General features: G+C 35.4%; 1 protein-coding gene across 2 annotated transcripts in view; it reads right to left on the reverse strand.

Annotated features, from left to right (window-relative positions):
* Positions 1-208: 208 nt before the first annotated feature.
* The window catches only part of HDAC2 (histone deacetylase 2), a 34,455-nt gene continuing 8,594 nt past the window's right edge, over positions 209-26,069 (reverse strand). Inside the window, exons 2-14 of one of the 2 annotated variants that reach the window (XM_024551824.2) lie at positions 22,636-22,748; positions 21,477-21,594; positions 19,764-19,838; positions 19,169-19,307; positions 17,036-17,177; positions 11,199-11,291; positions 11,011-11,119; positions 6,034-6,174; positions 5,691-5,799; positions 4,661-4,791; positions 3,736-3,891; positions 1,236-1,293; positions 209-575 (exon numbers count right to left, since the gene is read on the reverse strand). In XM_024551824.2, the coding sequence (XP_024407592.1) occupies positions 545-575; positions 1,236-1,293; positions 3,736-3,891; positions 4,661-4,791; positions 5,691-5,799; positions 6,034-6,174; positions 11,011-11,119; positions 11,199-11,291; positions 17,036-17,177; positions 19,169-19,307; positions 19,764-19,838; positions 21,477-21,594; positions 22,636-22,748 (1,415 nt within the window). In that variant the 3' untranslated portion in view covers positions 209-544. The remainder of the gene's footprint in view (positions 576-1,235; positions 1,294-3,735; positions 3,892-4,660; positions 4,792-5,690; positions 5,800-6,033; positions 6,175-11,010; positions 11,120-11,198; positions 11,292-17,035; positions 17,178-19,168; positions 19,308-19,763; positions 19,839-21,476; positions 21,595-22,635; positions 22,749-26,069) is intronic. The other variant, XM_045188688.3, reaches the window with a different exon arrangement.

Consider the following 26,069-nt stretch of genomic DNA (forward strand, 5'->3'; position numbering starts at 1 on the left):
CTAACCTATAGAGGACAAGATGGTAGAATTCCCATTCCATTAAAAATAATAACTACTTTAAATACTCTTTCTTGCAGAAACAGTAAATGGATGACTTTGAAGTTGTAATCTGTATCTTATACCTCTCATGTTTTCTAATTCTACAGAAATGGTTATGTCATTCCTCTCTGAAAAAGAATTTTATACTATAAAAAAACAGACAAGACAATCCAAGTACAATTTTTTAATAAAGATAATTACAAAAGATGGAAAAATCAGCTCAGAAAGGCCAATTACTTCTTTAATAGATCAGTTTTTGACATAATAACTCACATCAATTTTAAATACTATCACATAAAGCATGGTGGAAAAAAATTTTGCTTCATAATTAGAAACTCACACTAAAACTTGCCAAGAAAAACAAAAACAAAAGCCATTTTGAAAATAAATACAGTCCATGCCAAAGTAGTATAAAATGAAGCCAGAAGTCTTCAAAAAGAAACATTTTTCTTCCCAATATTTTCTCATTTTTTAATGTTTTCTGAAACTGAAGAGACTTTCAAATTCAAGGGTTGCTGAGCTGTTCTGATTTGGCTCTGTTAAAAGAGGCGACATGGAATATTACGAACAGTACAATCTCAGTTAAATACAGGTCCTGCACACTCATGCCAACACACACAAAAGCTAATAATGGTGCTTTAGTATTTGAAGTACTAACTGACTACCTTAACATTTCTAGTAGTTTTATAATCTTTTTCAAGTTATCCTATAAAGGCTAGCACATTATGTGTGCTCAAGCAGTTAAATAAGCTTTCTGAGAATAAAAGTCTTATGTTTTTAAAAACAGGCTAGCCCAGAGTTTCTTAAATGTACCCATCTCACAAAAGGATGAAGTCCTATATATAGAAATAAGCACCATGGAAGACCATTAAGTGCCTGTACAAATATTAATAGCAAAAAGGGTCTCATAAATTATGTAAAAGAATACAAATTCTTCAGTTACAACACTGATTAGTATTGATCTTTGTGATTTTTAGCAAGCTACCTCAATGACAGATGGGCAACTAAATAGATGACATATAAACTGATGGTTATGATGGCATATGTTGTCTTATGTGCCAGCACAGGCAAAAATTCAGAGCATCGGCTACAGCTTACTGATGTTCTCAGGCTCAGTCCAGTACCTCTAAGAACACATACCCAAGTAATTGTGTTTATTATTTGTATAGTACATAAAAACAAGTAATATAATTTACCCTTTGGTATCTGTTTTTTCACCACTATTATCCTTGGATTTATCTTCTTCCTTAACATCTATAAACAAAAATTAGAAGAGACTGAAACCTATTTTGAAATATAAAATACTTTTGAAATTTAACACATTTTAAAGTGTACCTTAATTACAGGATAAAAAGCTGTCATATATAATTTTACCATTTATGAATTCAGTAACTGAATAGACTTTGTGTTAGGTGCTATGCTAAATGACAGAAGTTCATGGTGCCAATGTAACAAACAGTCCTTGTCTTCTTGGAAGTTTTGCTTCTGTGGGATCTCAGTATTACAGATGGAGTACGTGCTATGAAGCAGTAAAGCCAGGGGACATAAACACAGCGCTTGGTGATCAGAAAAGGCTACAGAAAGTGATATTTGAAAGTTTCCTGAAGAATAGCTCGTGGGTGAAAAAGGGGAGAAGTATCTTGAACAGAAGGAAAACTTAAAAGAGCTTTGACACAATGCCCTAGCCAGTGTGGCTCAGTTGGTTGGGCATCGTTCCACAGGGCAAGGGCTTACTGGTCTGATTTCCAGTTGAGGCAGATGCCTGGGTTGCAGGTACAATTCCCCAGTCAAGGTGCATGTGAGAGGTAACCAACAGATGTTTTTCTCTCACATCGATGTTTCCCTCCCTCCCTTCCCCCCTCTCTAGAAATAAAGAAAATCTTTTAAAAATATTTTAAAAAACAAAAACAAAAAAAGAACTTTGATACAGAAGGAATTAGCAGGTTGGTGGTAAGAACTGAAAGACCAATGTGACTGGAGTACTGTCAGAAGAAGGGAGAATTTGATGAGCCCAAAGACATAGCAGAGGCTAAATCCTATTGTTTGTATCAATTGTTTTTAATCCTCATTATAAATACTGAAACTTTAACATAATAACAAATGAAATGTTAGGAGTAATGGTAGTAATTCAAGATTGGAAAAAAAAAAAAAAAAAGCCCAAATGTGATTATTTTATTTTTTAAAACTGAAATGACTCCTATTAAATTTATTTTTTTTAGAGATGGGAAGGGAAGGAGAAAGGGAGAGAAACATCAATGTGTGGATGCCTCTCACATGCCTCCAACTAGAGATCTACGCCGCAACCCAGACATGTGCCCTGACTGGAAATTGAACTGGCAACCTTTTGGTTTGCAGTCCAGCCCTCAATCCACTGAGCCACACCAGCTGGGCCTGAACATTTTCTTTAAATAAGCAAATAACCAAAGCTGTGAGGCAATGACCTAATAATAAAGATATAATAAATTATAAATATGGCTATTAAGTATTCTACATAGACATTTTATGAGACTGGCCTCGGCTAGAATATAAACTTGTGGTAACATGGACATTAACGTTTGTTTTGACTTCTGGCTTAATCTTGGATATGTACATTTAAAAAGTACGAAAACAGGATTAGGGAAGGAAAGAAAAGGAATGGCCCTAACTTAAATTTTTAAAAGAGTTTTTATGGTAATATTTTATCTGTAGGCCAAGGGATTTTAACAATTGCAAGGCCCTGTAAGAATAATATTATAAGAAACTTTAAGTTAAAAAAGTATCAATTAATATCAGCAATAGAAGTGTGGAGCTAAGATTAATCTACTGCCAGGCCATAATGCCAGACCAAGAGGTACTATCATTTTTAGCTAACACAGCAATGAAAGACGAACACCCCAGTGTACCTACTTTCCCATTTGGAAGAAAAGCAAAGAAAAAAGATTTGTAAAGGAGAAGAAACCAAAAAAGGACAGACAAGATGACACACTGACAGTGAGGAAAAAAAGAAAAATAGTAGAAAAAATCCTACAGCTACAGTCCAAGCCCTCTTACCTCAATCACAAGTACAATTTCTGGATGCCAATCAGTACAGAAGAGCAGACTGAAGCCATAATTATAATACATTGGGAAGTTAAAATTATAAAATGGTAGAGAACAGTATATTCGAGGAGTAAATCCACAAGTAAAAGAACACAACTAGATGTGTCAAGAAATGCTATGAATATCCCTTCCTATCTTTCTTTAGAGTTTTTATGTTTTCTTCAAACAATTTCTAAAGAAAGTCTATTCTCTGTACTTTCCAAAATGACCAAACTGTTCTAAGGATAATGTAATCTTCTTGTGTTTTATTCCCAGCAAATAAGCTTTAGGGAATTGAAAATTATCTTAGATTTCAGTTTTGCTCACAGACTGTAAATGGATCTATAATCACTTTGTCTTCTCCCTTACCTAATCAGTATCACAGTACAATGTTCACTATGTTATTAAGCCCATATAAACCAAGAGAAGGCAGTAAGGTTTCCTACATTACAAAAGCAAATGTGATTAATAACATTTAGAGAGCTCTAAATAAAAGACAGTGGGGAAAAAGTCACCTACCTAGCACTGCACACCTCCAATACTTGTATAACTGACTTCAGGATCTCATAAAACCTACAGTGCAGCTCACTTTGTAAAAAATTACAATTTTAAGACACATTTACTGGAAAAAAAACTCACCTGCTTTTTTGTCCTCTGTTTCCTTCTTGTCTTCCTCAATTCTAGCTTTCTTTGCTCCTTTCTTATGATCAGCCACATTTCTACGACCCCCTTCTCCTTCATCCTCTGAATCTGAGAATTCTTCATCACAAGCTATCCGCTTGTCTGATGCTCGAACTGACATATAAAAATTTTTAATTCTAGTTTTAACAAAAGTAGTCATAAGTTTTACAACTGTTGAAGCACACTCTTGTACAAAGGTATTAATCAGCCATTACATTTAAAAGTACAGAGTAACAGATACTTACTAATTTGAAGATTAGAACTGAATGCATGGTTTGTTAAATACTAAGAATTTAGCTTTGATATAGGAAGAAATAATTCAAAGAAACATGAAAAACATTTGGGGATCTCAAAAAAAACTTTGTAGAGGGAAAAAAAACTGTTCTAATAGGAAGCAAGGATGATGTCATAATTCAAAAAGTAACCTTTTATTTCAGAGCTGAGAGGGGAAGTAGATAAATATACCATGATTACCAAATATGTCAATTTCTATATGAACAGCATACCATTATGTTATAAGTCTAGCACTTGTGTTAGGTGAAATGAGACTGTAGAATCAAATGGAAGGTGCTTCAGGCTATTCAACTCACTCTAAATAAATGGTTTATTTTTCAATTTATACCCAAATATACATAAGTGGATAGTTTGTAGAAACTTCTGATCATATACAGTTATATAAACTGAAATTGCTGACACTCAAATCAGTCTCTGAGACATAAGGAAGTTAAACTATGTAAGATTAAAAATGGAAAAGAGACAAATTTAAGAGTGTGTTAATGAAACACGACCCATTGTGCCCTTGGGCATCTAAAACCTTCAGTTTGTAGTGTTATTTTAACAAACCAAAAAATGTAATAGAATACACATCAAGGCATCATCTTACTAGAAATTCTTTTATCTGGATCTTCTCCATCTTCATCTCCACTGTCTTCATGAACAGCATCTTCTGGAATAGCTTGCATTTGGACGCCAGGTGCATGAGGTAACATGCGTAAATTTTCAAATAATCGCTGTCTAAATTACACATGCAAAGGTATTAGACAAAATTCATTTTCTTTCAAGTTTCTTTTAAATGTTAAGAGGAACAGTAAGTCAAAAATTTCCTATTTTATTTAGCTAACCTATGACTTAAGGAACAAGTTCATTCAGCACTGATACTTTACTATTATGAACCCATTTAACCCTCAAAATTTACATTGTAAATTTAAGAAGTACTATTTCTTCTCCCATTATTTCATTGTTAAGAAAATATAAACTCAAAGGCAAATAACTTGCCAAATGTCACAGAGAGAGTGTGTGGTAGAGAGAACACAAATCCAGGCCTATACTAAAACGAATCCGGGCCTGTACTACCATGTCTCTCTAAATACTTCATTCTTCGACACAAAGCTTTGAAATGTTTTAATGAATATACATTTTATTTCACTTTCATTTAAAGCAAGGGTATAGACCTGGCTGGTGTGGCTTAGTGGATTGAGTGCCGATCTGAAAACCATAGGGTCCCCAGTTTGATTCCCAGTCAGGACACATGCCTAGGCTGCAGGGCCAGGTCCCAAGCAGGGGGTGCTCAAGAGGCAACCTCACATTGATATTTCTCTCTCTCCCTCCCCCTCTCCCTAAAAATAAATAAAATCTTTGGGGGGTGGGGAGGAGGCAAGGGTATAAAATTATAGTGCCCCTCACAAATTAAAAACTGATTTTAACTGATAGAAGATTAAAATATTTTTGAGCTATGAAACCCATATATTTTCCACTATGTTAAAAATATTAAATCAATAATTTTATGGTTTCAAATTCTTTGGAAAAGGACAAAGGAATTATGTAAAAAGCTAAAATAACCTACTGCACTTGGCCTTCTAAAGGTTCTTAAAGCTATAGCAGATATTTATAAAAACAATTCACTGATGTCTTACTTTATCTTTTCCATATATTCTGGAGTGTTCTGGTTTGTCATATTTGAAGGACTGATATGCAGTTTGAAGTCTGGTCCAAAATACTCAAAGTAATCATTATATGGCAATTCTATTAAAAACAGTGAAAAAAGTTACATATTAAAAGCTCAGTTTTCACACAAATCCATGCACAAAAATCCAGATTCAACTTGAGAAATACTTCCAAAGAAAATGTATAAAAGTGAATACAAAGTAAATTCATTAACTGACTGGTCTCCTATTCATGATTTTAAAGTCTAATCCATCCATCTATTTTTATACATTGACAGTTCATTCAATAAAGTACCGTAATAAGAACACTTACCATTGGGAATCTCGCAATCAAGGGCAACTGCAGTTTCGTAAGTCCAACAGCGGGCAACGTTACGAATTGTGTATCCACCCCCTCCAAGCATCAGTAATGGTAAATTGAAAGTTTTTACAACTTCTACACATTTAGCATGACCTAAGACAAAGAGATTTAGGTCCTGGTAAGTCTGCATTGTTATAGTTGAAAAATAAAATTTTTAGAAGATAGCAAACACAAAGTTTTAATCAACCAAAATGGCTTTTCTAAATAATGTAAAAATTTCAAGGAAGTTCTAGTCTAAAACTTCTTATCAAAGCACTTTTCACAATGATACACGAAATCCAGTAAGACATACTGGCTATTTTAGCAAGTGTTCCTGATAGAGAAGTCAAACATACAACTATATTAAGATTACAATATAAACATAACACTTTAATACAAGAAGATATTATGTGACATGAAGATGTTCTATTCATGCGAGATTACATGGGGAAAAGAAATCAAGTAACAATAAACATTATGTACAATGGAAGGTTAGCTAATAAATTTTAACTAAGAAATCTTTAAATAGTGGTATTATGGAATATTTTCTTATCGAAGACTATAAAATTAATACCTATTACTATTAAAAACTTCAGCAATTTTTTAAATGTTTTTAACGTGATTTTTAAAAATATATATTTATTGATTATGCTATTACAGTCGTCCCATTTCTGCCCCCCTCACTCCACTCTATCCTGCCCACCCCCTCCCTCCCACATTCTCCCCCTATAGTTCATGTCCATGGGTCATACTTATCAGTTCTTTGGCTTCTACATTTCCTACACTATTCTTACCCTCCCCCTGTCTATTTTCCACATATCATTTATGTTTATTCTCTGTACCTTCCCCCCCTCTCCCGCTCCCACTCTCCTGTTGATAACCCTCCATGTGAGCTCCATTTCTGTGGTTCCGTTCCTGTTCTAGTTGTTTGCTTAGTTTTCTTTCGTTTTGGTTTTAGGTGTGGTTGTTAATAACTGTCAGTTTGCTGTCATTGTTACTGTTCATATTTTTTATCTTCTTTTTCTTAGATAAGTCCCTTTAACACTTATATAATAAGGGCTTGGTGATGATGAACTCCTTTAACTTGACCTTTATCTGAGAAGCACTTTATCTTCCCTTCCATTCTAAATGACTGCTTTGCTGGATAGAGCAATCTTGGATGTAGGTCCTTGCCTTTCATGACTTGGAATACTTCTTGCCAGCCCCTTCTTGCCTGTAAGGTCTCTTTTGAGAAATCAGCTGAGAGCCTTATGGGAACTCCTTTGTAGGTAACTGTGTTCTTTTCTCTTGCTGCTTCTAAGATTCTCTCCTTCTCTTTAATCTTGGGTAATGTAATGATGATGGGCCTTGGTGTGTTCCTCCTTGGGTCCAGCTTCTTTGGGACTCTCTGAGCTTCCTGGACTTCCTGGAAGTCTATTTCCTTTGCCAGATGAGGGAAGTTCTCCTTCATTATTTGTTCAAATAAGTTTTCAATTTTTTGTTCTTCCTCTTCTCCTTCCGGTACCCCTATAATTCGGATGTTGGAACGTTTAAAGATGTCCTGGAGGTTCCTAAGCCTCTCCTCATTTTTCCGAATTCTTGTTTCTTCATTCTTTTCTGGTTGGATGTTTGTTTCTTCCTTCTGGTCCACACCATTGACTTGAGTCCCAGTTTCCTTCACCTCACTATTGGTTCCCTGTACGTTTTCCTTTGTCTCTCTTAGCATAGCCTTCATTTTTTCAACCAATTCTGTGAGCTTCTTGATTACCAGTGTTTTGAACTGTGCATCCAATAGGTTGGCTATCTATTCGCTGCTTAGTTGAATTATTTCTGGAGCTTTGAAGTGTTCTGTCATTTGGGCCATTTTTTTTTGTCTTGGTGCTTCTGTTACTTAAAAAGGGGCGGAGCTTTAGGTGTTCCCCAGGGTGGGGTAACGCTGGTGGCTGCGCTGTGACACTGTGTGTGGGGGAGGGGCCGAGAAGGAGCAATGGAGCCCACTCCACTTTCCACCGGACTTCGTCACTCCTTCTACTACCCACAATCAAATTGGGCCCCTCTGGTGCTGGTTCCCGAGCGGGTGGGCTTGTGCACGCTCTAGGCCCCTGTGGGTCTCTCCAGCGACCTCTCCTGTGAGGCTGGGAGTCTCTCCTGCTGCTGCCCCAACCCCCACGGGCGTTTTCAATCAGAGATCTGAGGCTTTATTTCCCCGCACTGGATCTCTGGGTTATGCGGTCTGCTTCACTCCCCGCCATTCGTCCCGGTTTATCTGTGCGGGAGTATGGGGCTGCAGGGTCTACTAGTGGTCAGACTGACTGCCCCGCTCGTCCCACGTCCCACACTCCGCCAGTCTAGGTCCCGCCATGGCCACGTGAGTCCTCTCTGCCCCAGTGCCTGTCTCCGCCCCTCCTACTGGTCTAGATGAATGTTTATTTTTTATTTCCTTGGTGTCGGACTTCCTTGCCGTTCGATTCTCTGTCAGTTCTGGTTGTGCGAGGAGGTGCAGTGTGTCTACCTACGCCGCCATCTTGGTTCTCCCAAATTTCTATGTGTAGAAATTTGAATATAAAGTAAACCTAATATAAAAACATAATTCTTCCTTTGGATAAATGTCATAATTTAATCATTGATTACAAGTTACTAGTAACTTTTTAGAATATTATCATTCAGGCACTTCAGCCAATCTTTAATAAAGAAAAAATATCCTCCAATTATAGAATAAAGCCATGCCTGTTAAAAAAAATATCTGAAAAATACAAAAAAAAAAAAACACCTACCTAAAACTCCATCATCCAAAGTTATTTTTTTTTAAAAAGAATCTCTTTTAATTCTTTCCAAGTTAAAGTTTAGTGACCTTTTTTCTTATAATTATATACTGTGAGCGTCTTCATTAAGTATTTTTCAGTAGTTGTATTATATAATTCACAACCCAATTTTGATTACTGCTATTACAAAAACATGACTTTCTTATAAAAGACAGTAACTGTTTGGGTGTTTTTTAAAACAAAACATAAAGTTAACTTACAGACCTTCCTAGTATGGACAGGTGGCTTAAGAAAGAAATTTGCTTTTTTCGTATCTCAAAACCTGATAAAAATGACTATAAAGGGATTTTTTTTTAAGGGCTAAAATCTATGAAAATGAAGATTGAGACAGAACACAACATAAATGAAGGTAGGATGGAAATAAACCAGGGGTAACTGACTTTAGCAGACTGGAGGAACCTGAATGGCAGTGGAAAAAATTTACACTTAAGTTTTAAGATTTGGGATTATAAATCTTATATGCTTTATACAAATGAAATCCTATCACTCAGTTAAAATATATAGATTATAAGTAAAATGCTGCAATTTATAATTATAAAAGCTATTGCTTTTAACTATGAAAGCACTGAGAACTTTCAAAGAGATAAGCAGAAAAACTGACAGTTAATACATTATCTTAAGAGTACATTTGGTAGATCATTTTTGGAAGATCATATGCATTTTGAGGCAACAGATGGTTATCAACACATATGAAGTTCAACATAAAAAACAGCTGCTATTTGGGCATTATTAACCTACCAAGAAAAGAGGCAATTAATGTTATATAGTTCAACCTAAAAAAGCAGAATACATTACACCATGACTAATGCTGCCTCGTATGGTAGCAAGTATTAAATTAAATAAAATAGCCTTTAATATCTGTGTTTAGTTATTTAATTACATTTAGGCCAATAGTCATTCTGCAAAAAGTTCTATTTGAGAACTCTTCATATCTATGAGAGAATTCAAAGCAGAGTATCAACTTGTTACCAAAAATATCACATGGAAAACAACTCTAAAATCATGTACAACATCCACGATGATTTTAAGAACTCATTAAGTAAAATTTCAAATTTATTTTTATTTCCTAGAAGTTCATTCCATTAAGTCATTTTTTTATTTTGATCTGGACTTCTATCATATGCTGATTTCAACACTTGATCAATTTAAGTGCTGGAATTAAGGTAATCTCCTAATCTCCCTATAACTTTTCTCAGGAAGCCACTTGAAAATGTATTCCACCAAAATGAGAGACAAAGTTAAGAGGAAGACAGAGGAAACAGCAACCAGGGGAGCCAATACAACAGAGAAGCAAATGGCAGCTTACTTTATACCAGGTCTAGAAAGGATATTCATCCAAATAGGACCAGATCAGAAAGGTGTCCTTCAAGGTTAAACTGATAGGATATTTGATGCATCTGAACATATGAAGCTACTCAGACACTAGTTATTTAATAATATGTAAAGAGAAAATTAAGTAAATGACATATTGGACAAAAAGAGCAAGTTATGCAATAAAGAAAAACTGATAAGCTGAAATGTACTTTCATGTTATTGATGATACTGTAAAGACTGAATACCGTAACCAAAGTTGTTATAAACACCAGACTTAAATGGTAAAAATGGGAGATACAAGATTAGAAGGGTGTGTACACACTGGGGATGAAGTGGTAAAAAGAAGCTAAATCCCTCTTCTTTCATAACAGTAAGCGAATAGACAAGGCTAACATGAAAAATTAAAAGTAGCAAAGTTTGCACATTATTTAGAGAAAGACACACCAAAAGAATCAACCCAAAACACTGAAAAGAGAGTTGTCCTGGCTGATACTGCAATAGGCCGTATAAATGTAGACATAAACTTGACAAAGTAAAAAAAAGACCTGACCAAGACCTTACCGTAACAAGATTAATAGTAGTTCTCAGACTATCCCCCTTTATTTAATCTTTTAAAATTTTTATTTATTGATTTTGAAACAGAAAGAGAGGAAGGAGGGAGGAGGAGGAGAGACAGAAACATTGATTTGTTGTTCCACTTATTTATGCATTCACTGATTGATTCTTCCATATGCCCTGACCAGGAATCAAACCTACAACCTTGGCATATTGGGTGGATGCTCTTAACCAACTGAGTTACCTGGCCAGGGCTCATATTACCCTTTAAACTGTTTACCTTTAACTGTCAGATTGAAGCAACCAAGTCGATCACCGGATAGTGAGTCTGCACCACACTGTAACACCACAGCACTAGGCTGATACATCTCCATCACTTTTGAGATAATCTATGTACAAGATAACAAATGTTATTATCTCTAATAAGATTTTCAAATTCATTTCAATTTTTAAAATAGTAATACTTACAGGCTTAAATATCTGCCCATATGACTCATCATCGATACCATCTCTCATTGGAAAGTTGACAGCATAGTATTTGCCTTTTCCTGCACCAATATCCTAAAATATAAGGTAAAACAGGTCTTAAGAGAACATTTTGTAATAAAACATTTGACATATTTATTAAAATATTTTGAAGAGATTAGAAGAACAGGTAACAAGAACCAATTCTGAATTCATCATGTAGGTTGAGAAAGGAAATAACAGAATAGAGTAAGTGCATACTTTAACATTTATAGGCTGCTATAAAGCTGAAAGAACCAATTCCAATGAACCTGTAATGATTATTTTGGGGAGTTTAACATAAACAAGGCAATATTGTTACATGTTACATTAACCCAAGAAATTCATCATAAACAGAGTAAGAAATTTTTATGAGTAAAACTATAGAAAATAATACTGAGCCAAAGAACCCTGAAGGACAGTTGTTTCTGTATTGCAGAATCCTTCTTGTGGCTCACAACCTGGCATGAGTTTACATATGATTAAAGAAAAGCTGCCCTTTTTGGTGTGGCTCAATGGATTGAGTGCTGGCCTATGAACCAAAAGGTGGCAGTCAGGGCACATTCCTGGGTTGCAGGCCAGGTGCTAGCTGATAGTGTGCAAAGAGGCAACCACATACTGATATTTCTCTCCCTCTCTTTCTTCCTCCCTTTGTCTCTCTAAAAATAAATAACATCTTTAAAAAAATAAAGAAATGCTCAGACTTTGTTGAAGTTTTAATAGCTTCATACTAAAGCATCAGTATCTATTCTTAGGCATGAAATAAGTTTGTTTTCTATTTGTTGAATAAGTATCATTCTAAGTATTTAATACCAAAAGAAACAAAGGAGAGAAGTTGATGGCTGGGTTCCAGCTATACACACATACAATACATGTACATATACTATATATATTTATTTGTATATGTAACGCATGTGTGTACACAAATATCTCTCTGTGTGTATATAGGGATATATACATACGTATTTATGTATTCCTGGAAGAGATGAGATAGAAAACGTTTCTGCAAAACAGTGCCTTAACACCACCAAAGGACTGGACTGGGGATGACTGATTCTTTTTTTTTTTCTTTTTTTTTAAATATATTTATTGATTATGCTATTATAGTTGTCCCATTTCCCCCCCACCCCACTCCATCCTGCCCACCCCCCTCCCTCCCACATTCCCCCCCCATAGTTCATGTCCATGGGTCACACTTATAAGTTCTTTGGCTTCTACATTTCCTACACTATTTTTATCCTCCCCCTGTCTATTTTCCACCTATCATCTATGCTACTTATTCTCTGTACCTTTACCCCCCCTCCCCCTCCCACTCCCTTATTGACAACCCTCATGTTCTAGTTGTTTGCCTAGTTTGCTCTCATTTTTGTTTTACGTGTGGCCATTAATAACTGTGAGTTTGCTGTCATTTTTACTGTTCCTATTTTTGATCTTCTTTTTCTTAGGTAACTCCCTTTAACATTTCATATAATAAGGGCTTGGTGATGATGAGCTTCTTTAACTTGACCTTATCTGAGAAGCACTTTATCTTCCGTTCCATTCTAAGTGATAGCTTTGCTGGACACAGTAATCTTGGATGTAGGTCCTTGCGTTTAATCTTGGGTAATGTAATTATGATGTGCCTTGGTGTGTTCCTCCTTGGGTCCAGCTTCTTTGGGACTCTCTCAGCTTCCTGGACTTCCCGGAAGTCTATTTCCTTTGCCAGATTAGGGAAGTTCTCCATTATTTGTTCAAGTAAGTTTTCAATTTTTTGTTCTTCATCTTCTCCTTCTGGCACCCCTATAATTCGGATGTTGGAACGTTTCAAGGTGTCCTGGAGGTTCCTAAGCCTCTCCTCATTTTTCCAAGTTCTTGTTTCTTCATTCTTTTCTGGTTGGATGTTTGTTTCTTCCTTCTGGTCCACACCATTGATTTGAGTCCCAGTTTCCTTCTCATCACTATTGGTTCCCTGTACATTTTCCTTTGTTTCTCTTAGCATAGGCTTCATTTTTTCATCTGTTTTTCGAACAGATTCAACCAAGTCTGTGAGCATATTGATAACCAGTGCTTTGAACTGTGCATCCGATAGGTTAGCTATCTCTTCGTCGCTTAGTTGTATTTTTTCTGGAACTTTGAAGTGTTCTGTCATTTGGGCCATTTTTTTTTTCTTTTTGTCATGGCGCTTCTGTTACTTTAAGGGGCGGAGCCTTAGGTGTTCACGGGGGCGGGGTTGCTCTGGTCGCAACGCTGTGACGCTGTACGTGGGGGAGGGGCCGAGTGGGAGCAATGGCGCCCGCCTCACTCTCCTCCGGCTTTCAATCTTTCACTCCAATACCCACAATCAAACTGGGCCACTCTGGTGCTGGTTCCCGAGTGGGCGTGCCTGTGCACACCCTAGGCCCCTGTGGGTCTCTCCAACAACCTCTCCTGTGAGGCTGGGAGTCTCTCCTGCTGCTGCCCCAACCCCCACGGGCGTTTTCAATCAGAGGTTTGAGGCTTTATTTCCCTGAGCTGGAGCCCTGGGTTACGAGGTCTGCTTCGCTCCCTGCCGTTCGTCTGGTTTATCTGTGCACGAATGAGGTGCCGCAGGGTGCCCGCTGCTCTGCCTGCCCCGGTCTCCGCCACTCTGAGTCCGGCCCTCTGGGTTTATCTGTGCAAATGTGGGGCCGCAGGGTCTGCTAGTGCTCAGACTGCCTGCGCCATTTGTCCCACACTCCGCCAGTCTCAGTCCCGCCACAGCCACGCGAGTCCTCTCCACCCCGGTGCCCGTCTCCGCCCCTCCTACCAGTCTGGATGAATGACTTTCTGTTTCCTTGGTGTTGGTCCCCCTTGCTGTTCGATTCTCTGTCAGTTCTGGTTGTGCGAGGAGGCGCAGTGTGTCTACCTACGCCGCCATCTTGGTTCCCGTGACTGATTCTTACGTGTTTTAAATGGCAGTGTTTCAATAAATATGAATCTTCACAATTATAACATTTGTATTTCCCTTATCTCTCATGGAATGATCCTAGCTTGAATCCATTTTTTTGATCTTTCAATTTTATCTTTCAATATTAGTGTGATTATGACCCAATATTCCTTTTTATTGAATTTATTGGGTTGACACTGGTCAACAAAATTATACAGGTCTCTGGTGCATAATTCACCAACACATCATCTGGACACTACAGTGTGTATTCACCACCCCAAATGACCGAACGTGTGATGAAGAAAAAGCAAGAGGAATTACACCTACCACAATTTTTCTTAAAGAAATTAAATTTTTATATGTAACTAAATAAAAATTATACAAATGTAGATAAACTAACGTGTTGTGAATCCCTAGACTCCTGCACTAAAAACACAGTTGGAATAAACTCTTGACATTAAGTACCAGAGGACAGGACCTAAAAAACCCAGAATTTATTTATAAAAAATTGTGTATTTATTCTTACATGTTTAAACTTCAGTCACCTTCAAAGTACTCTGCCTTGGATGCAACCTATCGAGATGGTTTTTGCACTGCTCAAAACAGTTTTTGATCTTGTCAATTTTGATGCCTTTTAGTACTTATGCTGCTTTTAGTTTCACCTCTTCCACATCATTAAGACATTTTCCTTTGAAAACTTTTTTCATCCGGGGAAACGAGAAAAGTCACTTGGGGTGAGATCAGGTGAATAAGAAGGGTGGGGCATAGGGGTCATGCCATTTTTGGTCAAAAACTGCTGAACGCTCAGCACAGCGCGGACAGGTGCACTTGTAAATCACCCATCGTGAAATGGGCAAACACACTAAAAGAGGCTTCAAATAAAGAATTCATTGAAGCTGAACACAGCATCATCTCACAACAATGCCAGCTGGTACACTGATATATATGGGTTCCTAGAACACTCACCCAGAGGGTGAAGCCTGTACTACAAAGGGCCTGCCCTCCAAAAGTCAATTCTCATTTTTTGGGGGTCCCATCTCATACAGTAAGTTGATCAGCAGTTATCACTCTAGACTGGCAACTCAGAGTTGTTGTTCTTGTTGGACCAAACTTTATTCCTTTCATTTCTTACTCTACAACTGCTACTTTATCACACATTTGTTTTTATTCTTCCACCTAGACACTACTGAGCTAATAAATGCAAACAGGGTTTTAACAATGATCTAAGCTCAGAATAGCCCTCTTTGCTGATTTACAATGAATTTCCTGGTAGAAAATGAAATATTCATTAAAATAACATCCAAAGATACACTTTCAGTTTCACAAAAATCCAAATACAACTACACATACAATGTAATGATTGGTTTTAGTTTCCTTACAAAATTTTGGGGACACCTATGTAATAGCCAAAAGGAAAAAATTACCATAGCTTTTTATATAGAGAATATAAAATCGTAGTGAGGATAAGATGTTCAAAGTCATCCTCAAACCTTTTTTTTAAAACAAGCATTCTCCAACAACTTCAAGCAATTGAAAGAATACTGTCAAAAATTCAGAGATCCCCATTTGCCATTTCTGAGATTAATTAGAATTATATTACAAAGACACTATCCTTCCTTAAGCTTAAAGCTGAGATGCCCTTTTCTCCCCTTAATTGCTACAGGGATGCAATGACTGTAGACAAATGAGTTCTAATGGTTGAGAGCAGTGGTTCTCAAATGTTAGTGTGTAGAATAACCCAGAGTTTCTGGACCTGAGGGATGTGCTTCTAACAAGTTCCCAGTGGATGCTGATTTTTGCTAGTTTTAAAGATCATATACCGTGAAAACCATCAGGTCTATAAAATAAAACCAAGCGGGGAAAGGCATTGAAGGAGCTAATTGGCAAGGAACTGAAAATATATATTTGCAATTTTAAAAGCCACATAATTGAAAATGAAATAAATTAAATAATTAACCTACCCATTTATAATAAAAAAATGGTTTTACCATCACAACTATTACTGAAAGAGCATCACCTTGTGGTCAAATAAAAAGTCACACATTTAAAGAATACATTAAGGCCATGTTAAACTTTTGATTGCTAAATAAACTATAAACTTCAACATGCATGTGGTTTAGTTAAAAACAAAACAGAACAAAACTAGTGAAGAAAAAAAGAAACTTAAAGAAGTTTGCAGAAACAGGATTTAACCATTGGTTTTTATATTCATAAAACAGAAGAGTAACAAATGAAAGGTAACAGATACATAATAGAAATAAGTGCACTTAATATAGCAGGCAGCCAAGATAAGCTATGGTATTTCTCTATCTACAATAAATTTCCTCAGCCTAAGGAAAAAAGATATTAAATGAGACCTACTAAATCAAGACCAATCATAAAAGGAGAGCATTACAAGAACTTAAAAGACTTAGTCAATTATTTTATTCTATCAGTCTTTCTAATCAATACCAATGTAGGCCACCAATAAGTACATCAAGACAACTGCTTAGTTCTTTGTTGATGTACAAAAATATTTGTTCAACCAAAAATAGTCGAGCAAAAGAAAAGTCCTGTAAGTTCTCATTAAACTTTGCTTATCTGGATGGTGGGGGGTAGGGCAGGGGTTAGGGGGTGGAGGGATTGAGCAAAGAGGAAAAAGCACTCATGGACATGGACAACAGTATGGTGATTGCTAGGGGAGGGGTGTATAACGGAACTAAATGGTAATAGGAAAAAACACAATGAAGATTAAAATTTTTGTAACAGTTAGCTTATATTAAGCAAAACTGAAATCCAGCAGACGTTGTAGTATATAAATGACTCAATTCTGTATATAAGGTTCAGATTAGTAACTCAAGAAAAATATTAGTTAAAGTACAGGATTACTAGCCTCCTAGCTTAGTCTCATATTTATCCAGACAGAATTGAGCCTTACCCTCAAGTCCCCTGTTCCAGGGAAGTATTCCCCATATTTATGGAATGATACAGTCATTACACGATCTGTTGTATAAAAAGCTTCTTCAACACCATCACCATGGTGGATGTCAATATCAATATACAAGACTCTCTGATGATACCTGAAAAGAAAGCCATAGTAAGTTATTTAAAAGTTTTAATATGGGAAGAACCACCATGGACTGTTGAGCTCTTGAATTCCAGAACACTTAATCCCCTTTCTTTAATTCCAGCCTAAGAGACCCATCAAACAGCTGAATTTACAATCTGACCCTCAGACCTTTAAATCTTCCCTTTAGGCCCTATCTAGGTGAGAAAATATACTTGCTGTGAAATCTGTCCTATTCTATGTGCTTTAAAACATAGTAAGTACATGTTTCTTTATATTAACTGAAGATTATACCATTTTTAAGATTTTTACTTTAAAATATCTTTCTAGCAAATATTCAATCTTATAAAACAGAGATTTGACAATCTCTGGTCCGTCCAAATTTGGCCATGACCTCTTCTGTACAGCCTTTGCAATTAGAATAGTCTACTTTTTTTAAATTACTCAAAAATAAAATAAAATAAAGCATATTTTATGATGCATGATGAATAAATGATACTAAAATTGCAATGTCCAAAAACAAAATGTTATTGAAACATGGCCATACGCATTTGTTTACGTACTGTCTATGGCTTCTTTTGTGCTTCAACTGCAGAGCTGAGTTGTCATGACAGAAACCACATGTGGTACTCTTATCACTTCACAGTGCTGCTTGGAACACTACAAATCCCAGTAAGAAGTTACAACTCAAATGCATTTTAAGAGCCACAGCTATCACAAACTGCGCCATCTTATTACCAGTGCATACCCATGTCAAAACAAGAAAAAAAGAAAGTGAACTTCAAATGTCATTTTTTCAAGGCACAGTGAAGTGAGGATTATTACTGAACAAGATGGCAGAGTATTATATTTAGTTTACAGCGATACCACAGCTGTGTTAAAAGATTATAATATAAACTGACATTACCAGACTAAGTACTCATTCTTAACTCAAAGGAAAGCAAGATTCAGAAACCTTAGAACATAAAAAACAGAGTATCTCATCAGAGCACAGTTTCTTCATAAAAATAAAGCTGTGGGCAAAAAGTTTCTGAGTGGCTCATAAGCTGTTTAATCAACAGTCAATTAAATCATGTTTGATTGCACCAATTTAAGAAATGTGTCCAGAGAAATAAAATTAAGTTTGTTTAAGACTATTAGCATGTGAATAAGAACTGCTGCTCAGAGATGAACACACAGGTACCAACATCAATAGCAAATTAATAACAAGGCAAAATTTCAAGTGGTTTTCCTGGGCTCTTAATTAGTCGCCTGCCATAGCCCAGTTGCTGATTTGAGGAGTCAACACAAAACTTTTAAGTGACTGAAAAATCAGCCTCTATAAATAGTATGTGTGGAATAACTACAGGCAACACATTCAAAGGTGAGAAAACACTAACTACAATATGAAGTAGGATCTGCTTAGATGTGTTACAACTGATGATGGTAAAAAGAAAATATCTAACTTAGTAACTCCAAATTCACGTACACGTACCTTTAGAAATATCTCTCTCAAGCTTCAATCAAGGATAACTTTAATTCTTTTAGCAACTTTGAGATAATAATATCCATTTTTAGACAACAAAGAGCCCCATTCTACGGAAGCCAGGCAGTTAACAACATTTAATTCAATAGGCAATCAAATTTTCTTTAACACAGGTTTCAAATATTTGCCATCAAAAGTTAAAAAGCTTACAAAATTTTAGAACATAAACCTCCAGGGTTGTGTCATTTTTCAATACCTGAAACTGTAACTCAAATTTAAATTGAACTACTTTTAATATTTTTTAAAAGGGTACCTATAATGAGTTTTAGACATTTATTATGTATGCATTTCTCATTCTTAACAATCCAAGAATTGAGCAAATTTCCTATTATTTCTACAATGATTTGTAATAAATCCATCAAAGATTCACTGTTAACTATTTTCAACCTGTTTACTTCATGTTTTTTTAAAAAGTTTATTTTTATTGTTTTAATTAAACTACTTTTTCACAGGAAAAATATCAACACAGATTAACTTACTTTAGTAATTCAAGGATGGCAAGCACAATATCATTAACATAACAGAATCCTGATGCTTCTGATTTCTTAGCATGATGCAATCCTCCAGCCCAATTAACAGCCATATCAGTTTGTTGTCGGTTTAACTTCACAGCCCCAGCTAAGAATCAAGATGGGATAGACTTTTAAAATGTTTAAAATTAAAAATTAACATACCTAGACAAAAGCCCTATAGGAAAGAGTATGCCATGGGTAAACCAAGATTAAAATTCATGAAAGGCAAGATTCATTGTTCAGAGCTGTAATAGTCAGCAGTTTCTCCTTAGATAAATCTGTTCCTACAGCTGTGATCTGACTAAATAAGAGCATGTATGGAAAGTGGTAGCAACAATGGTTGCTAGAGTAACAATGGTAGCTAGAAGAGAGGAAGAAAAGAAGTCTGTAAGTGAAAATTAAATGGTAGTAAGAAACTAAAAAGTAAAAAACAAGCAAACAAAAAAACAACCTCGGAGTCATTATAATCATAAAACATGGGGGGCTTCTGCCTAACAAATAACCCAAAAGACACATACAAAGTGTAAATCAACTTTAAGTCTAACTGAATCAGGATACTTACCAACTGAGCCACCAGTTGAGAGCTGACAAAACTCAAAGAGTCCATCAAATACTGGACAATCTTCTCCAACGTTAACTGTGAAAGATGGATTTCACTAATTTCAATCCACTCTGTGAATTACTAAAAGCCTTTTCTTACAAAAACCATTCCCCACAAAATACTTTATTTGCTGCAACCATAAAACATACACACATCATAATAGTAATCTAAAGTCTGCAATTTAAAAATATAATTTATAATTTTATCCAATATAACTAAAATGTTATATTAGAAACACAACTACCAAATCTTACCAGGATTATTTGTGGACTATCTCTGCTCTCTTAACAAGAAATCAAAATCTATCAAAATATAAAAGGTACTAGCCTTTATTACATTAAAACATGAACTTAAATTTTCTACGCATTTTCCAAACATAACAACAATAAATTGAGATTCTAAAAAGTTTAAGTAACTTCAATTGCTTTATAATTTATTAAAAAAAAAAAAATACAACTCCTAAGTACACAGAACATCCGTAACTGCAATGTATTTTAGTGAGTACTAAAAAGATAGAACAGTTGGTTGCCTATGCCCATGGTTAACTGTGATCTTCAGAAAACGTAAGAACTAACTAGGATCATGGCAGCCAAGATATAGAAGGGGCACTGTAAGGCACAAGGAAACAAAACATAGATACATGACACATGTTAGTTCCTAAATACTGAGAGAATGAAGGGGATGCAGGTATGTATGAATAACATTCTCAGACTGTCCCCACCCCCCAAAGTATAACCTCTTCAATAAGTCCTAATCTTATATATAGCTTTGTACACTCTTAATTTCATTAGAACCACACTGAATAAATTTCAGTTTCTTACTGCTCAGACATAATCATAATCTTAATACAACTCAGTGAGTTTTAAATCAATCTTGTTAATTCATTTGCCCTAGGGCTACTCATGACTTCTTAATCTAAGCCCGCATGTCCACTGAAAAAAAAAACTTTTATTTACATTATAGCATTTTATTAAATTAAATAAAATAAATGATAGAAATGTAGATGAAATTCTGTGAATGAGATTTCTCTCAAATACACTTAATTTAGTATTACTGACACTGTTCATGTTTAAAAATAATCACTGAAGTCCATCAATGAAAACAGTGATGAGAATGTATTCCAGTATAAAGCTTTATGAGACACTGGTCCAATCATTTTAGGGTAACATTTTGCATTCCACCTTCAAGCCAACTAATCTGTACTTTTTAGTAAGAGGATATTATGTAGAATAAAATTAAAATCTTCATTAATATCACAACAAAGGGAAGTAACAATACATGTATGACAGTCTCGATTAACTAAACCACCCAAACAGACAACAAGAAGAATATACATCAAGCTAAGGCCAACCAAAGTATAATTGTTTTTTTTAAAGCAGGGGTGTGAGGTCTCCCTACTAACAGCCATTATCGCAAAGTTAACCTGGGACCAAAACAAAGGACAAAGGAACATCCAAATAGCTCTTTGGCAGTTTGGCAACAGGAAGGCTTCAGTAAGTTGTTTTTAAAAGTAGCTTTAATATTGTTACATTGACCTTTCACGTCGATAAATAATTAAAACTGTATTTTAGGTCAGGAAAAATACCTATATTTGGATAATATTAATTATAAGCTTCTAAAAATACTCATTTATATACTTAATACTAATTATATACTTTTAACATAGACACGTACATCTCTGCATCTGCTTACTATACTCAGACATGTTATCTGGTCTTATTGAACGTAGAAATTTGATGTACTCATCACTGTGGTATTTTGTCATTTCTTCAGCAGTGGCTTTATGGGGCCTCTGTGAAGAAAAATAAATGTTAGAAATGTTGAATTACAACTGGTTAAATCAGAGTTATCAAACATAAAGTACACAATTTCCTCTAACAGTCCTCTCAAAAGAACTAGGTCTTCCAGAACAAAGTAAATTCTAAACCTAATTCATACTTTAAAACCATTAGGTCTAACACAAACTATGGCTTAATCACTTTCTTATTTTAGTAAAAATGGGTCAACCCTTATTAAAGTCAAATCCATGTTCATTAATGCTGCTTTCTTTTTCCATCATAAACCTGCTCTATATCCACTGATTTTATCAATGACCTCCCAGAATGGGACTCATTCTCCGTAAGTCTTTGTTCACAATCTCTTCTTTTTCCTTTGCCTGGCCAAATCACCTTTGTTCTGAAGAGTTCAGTTTCATTTATGACACACTTCTTGCTCAAGGCTTTCTAACTGAAAGTCTAACCCACCTCCTCTTCTCTAAATGTTCACACCCAAAGAAAAAAAACTCACACATATTCCCTAATACTGTTAACTGCTTCAAGACTTTTTTCTCCCCAAATAGGTAAGAATTTTTGTGTCTTGTATCTGTCTATATATACTCTCATCTTTATCTACAAAAACATTTAAGGCAGTTATATCTTATGTTATTCTGTACCCTGCTTGTCCATTGACGGTGTTCTTTCTGTACACCAATAAATATATGGGGAATTAATTTTCTGTGTAATTCTTTTGTAAGGGTCCCAAATCAACACTTCAGCAGCATAGACAGGCCAACTACTATTGCAACAAAAATATTTGGTATGCTAAATAGAGTTATTCTCCAGAAATGTAAAAACCTGTGGTAGGGGAAACCATTTTTAAAATTGTTAAAGACAGACAGAAGAAGAGAGGTATAGGTCCCACACTCAGTTTTCTCTAAATAAAAACAAAAAGAGGAGTTTTCATTTTCTTCCAGACCTTTTCTTCTGTTAAATGCCCTCCACCAAAGGGAATAATAAAGTTTCATAGTAGTTAAGAAAAAAAAATGAGTGCTGAATATTCTAAAACATATACTCACATATATTTCCATTTTCCTATATAAGCCATAATTTAGCAGCAAGTTATGGGTCATGCGGATTCTATGAGGTTTCATAGGATGACCCTGTCCATAGTAATAATTTCCAATATCACCTAAAATAGAAAAAGAGACAAACTGAACAATACAAATAAGAGAATCTTCACCAACTATGTAAATTTATGTATGTTCACTATTAAGAAGGCATTTACCACCAAAACAAGATTTATTTAAAATCTTAAATAACGATATTAGATTTTGCAACTTTCAAACTATATTAGAAAACCAATATACTATTATGCACACTTCTGTATGCCAATGACTCCATTAACACACTGTTTATTTATTGATTAAGGCAAGTAAGTTTTTCTGATTTACAGTTTACTAAAATATCTTATTTAAGATTAGCACAAATGAAATACTCCTTACTCACTTAAAAACATAGTTTTTGTTCCTTAAAATGATACCTTTTAGTATCCGTTGGTAAATTCAAATACTTAAGGTAAATTCTCCGAGTTTCATTAGTATGATTTTAGAAGATTACAGCAATACTACTTCTTGGATGATTTGCTAGTATCCCAGAAATCCCTTCTAATTAGTATTATGGGGACTAAAATACTTTTTACCCATATCACAGTCAATAAGGGAAATTTTAATAACTGAAATGTGGATCCTAAACAAAAGTTTTGCATTGATGATATACTCATGACATTTTTCAAGGTATTAAGGTTTAAAAGTCGCTTTAATATTTTTACAATGACTTATGTATTTTGCTGTCTTCTTCACCACTGAAGTTATAATTCCTGGCCTATCTTTTTATAACATTTTATACTCCAATATCTTTTAAGATTTATTTTAAAATAAACACCAAAGTCACATATAACTTCAAAAAAAATCAATACTTTTAGGTAAAGCTCTAGTGTTTCTGTATTAACATTTTAAGGAAGCCTCTTAAACATATACATTATTTTTCTAACATAATGGGCATTTTTTACAATAGCTTGTATTAGAAATTACTTTTAGTAGTATTTCTAGTTTTAAATGAGCAGCTCCAAAATATTGTTAGGATAGCCAAGCTGATTTTAATGGCTTGAAGTTATTTATTTCAACATGGGTTTACATAATAAAAACTAAGGACAAATAATGCCATTTACTCACCTTCGGGATAAAAAACATCTTTCAAAATCCTGCCTCAACACATACTTTTTGTTTAGTGGAAACTGAGAACTCAAAAAACGTTTGTTTCTCTCTTCCATATATTTAATAGTCCAGGATGAGTGTTCGTTTTTATTAACAGACTTGTGCCTAATAACATTACTACCTGATTTTATTGATATTATATCTCTATAATTTACTTAACCCATCATTTTCAAAACAAGCTCCCCTCTGAAAACAATTGATATATACATGGTCATGAGGAAAGCCACCTTTCTTAATGCAGGTGACAATAACAAAGCTAAGACAATACAGACAAGTAGCAAAGCAGAACTATGGGGATATGTAACATGTCTGTGCATTTATCACAATTCAAATTCAGAGACTGTGAGTGTGGAAAAACAATCTACCTTTCAAGGAAGAATCTGCTATAAAGCTCTGCCCTTCATGGGGCAGTACATGTACCGTATTTTTCAGACTATAAGACACACCGGACCATAAGACCCACTTATGTTTTAGAGGAGGAGAATAGGAAAAAAACCCCAGCTCCACCCCCCCGCCCCACCAGGCAAGCCAGGTAAGCTACATTCAGACTGTAAGATGCACCCTCCCCCAAAGCTGGGGGGGAAAGCGCGTCTTATAGTCCAAAAAATACAGTAGTTCCTTGAAAGCCACCTTATCTCAATGAATTCTTACATATGGAAAGCCCACTAGTGTTACAAAGCATCATGTACACAAGTTAGTGCAAGGAAGGTATTTCTAAGTTACCATCACCACCAAAGAAGATCATGAGAGAAGGATAAAGAAACATAACTTCCACCTGCGTCTATGTAAAAATTACCAAGGTGAAATGTTTCTAATACCACTACATCTTAAGATCAAATCCTCTAGCAATGAACATACTGAGTATATCTGGTGAAAAGCCACCAACAATCTAATAATGGGAAAGACTCCAATAATCTGTATAAAAGAGACAGTACAGCTGTAATTTCTCAGCAAGCGTTTTTGAAAAAAAAAATAATAGCAGTAATTACCATTTATTGAGTGCTTATTAGGAGGCAGAATTCTGTTCACTTCACATGTTTTATCTGTTAATATTCCTAACAACCCTATGATGTAGTAAGTATTATTACTGTTCCTATTTTACAATAGTGACGAAGGGTGAGATGCAGACAAGTCAGGTAATACTGCGAAGTCCCAAAGCGAGCCAGAAGAGGAGCAAGATTCAAACTCAGGGCAACTCAGCCAACTTAAGTAACAGCTACTGGGACAGCAATGGCACTTACAGTCACTAGAAAGAAATGGCAGGGAGAAACCTGACACAAAAAGGACATATATAGAATACACTATTTTAATAAGAAACCACCTTGCTAATCCATCAAAGTTACTTTGTCAACAACAGGATCCTCAAATTATGAATGTACATAGGTTTAAGAAGTTTCTCTGCTACAATTTATAGCCTCTATTCCCACCAAGAATATGCACACTAAGTGACACATGCCCACAAGAACAGCCAAGCAACAGAAAATTGCTATTTGGTTTATTAAGAATTGTCCCAAAATATAAGGGGGTTAATAAAAACCATCTCCAATTTTTTCCTGCTTAATCCTGTATCTCAAAATTCTCTAGACGGCTGCTTTGAAGCCATTCACTTTTTATCTATCATCCATCCATCCATCCATCCACCCACTCACCTCCCTCCCTCCTTACCTGAGGACATACCCACTGATTTCAGAGAAAGGGAAGGAGAGAGGGGTAAAAACATCAATGTGAGAAACATTGATCAGTTGCCTCTCACGCATGCTCCCCGACCTGTGACTGAACAATCAACAACTCAGGTATGTGTCCTGACCAGGAATTGAACCCACAACCTTTCAGTTTACCAAACACTCCAACCAACCTGAGCCACACTGACCAGAGTGCCATTCACTTTTTAATAAAGATAAAATGTGTTTTTTTAGTTTTTATGAACCTATGACTTTTCATTCATCATAATTAAATGGCCAGTAATCTAATTTGGGCATTTTAAATGATATCCTGATTTTCATCAAAATAATAAAAAATGCTTTACCAATGAAGTAAATATCCAGAAAAAGTAGCTCAAGGTGGCTTCTTGAACACAACAAACTTTGTTACTCTAAAGAAATCACCATAAAGAATTAGTTATCTGCAAAATTTTAGTAACTGCCCAATCTTCAAGAAGCTATCAGAATGGTAATGGCTATTAAGGTCTAAAATAGCTTATCCAAGTCCTAAGGACTAGGTGTACTTCAGATTTCTTT

Source organism: Desmodus rotundus, chromosome 11 (genome assembly GCF_022682495.2).
Source record: "Desmodus rotundus isolate HL8 chromosome 11, HLdesRot8A.1, whole genome shotgun sequence".
Classification (NCBI taxonomy): domain Eukaryota; kingdom Metazoa; phylum Chordata; class Mammalia; order Chiroptera; family Phyllostomidae; genus Desmodus; species Desmodus rotundus.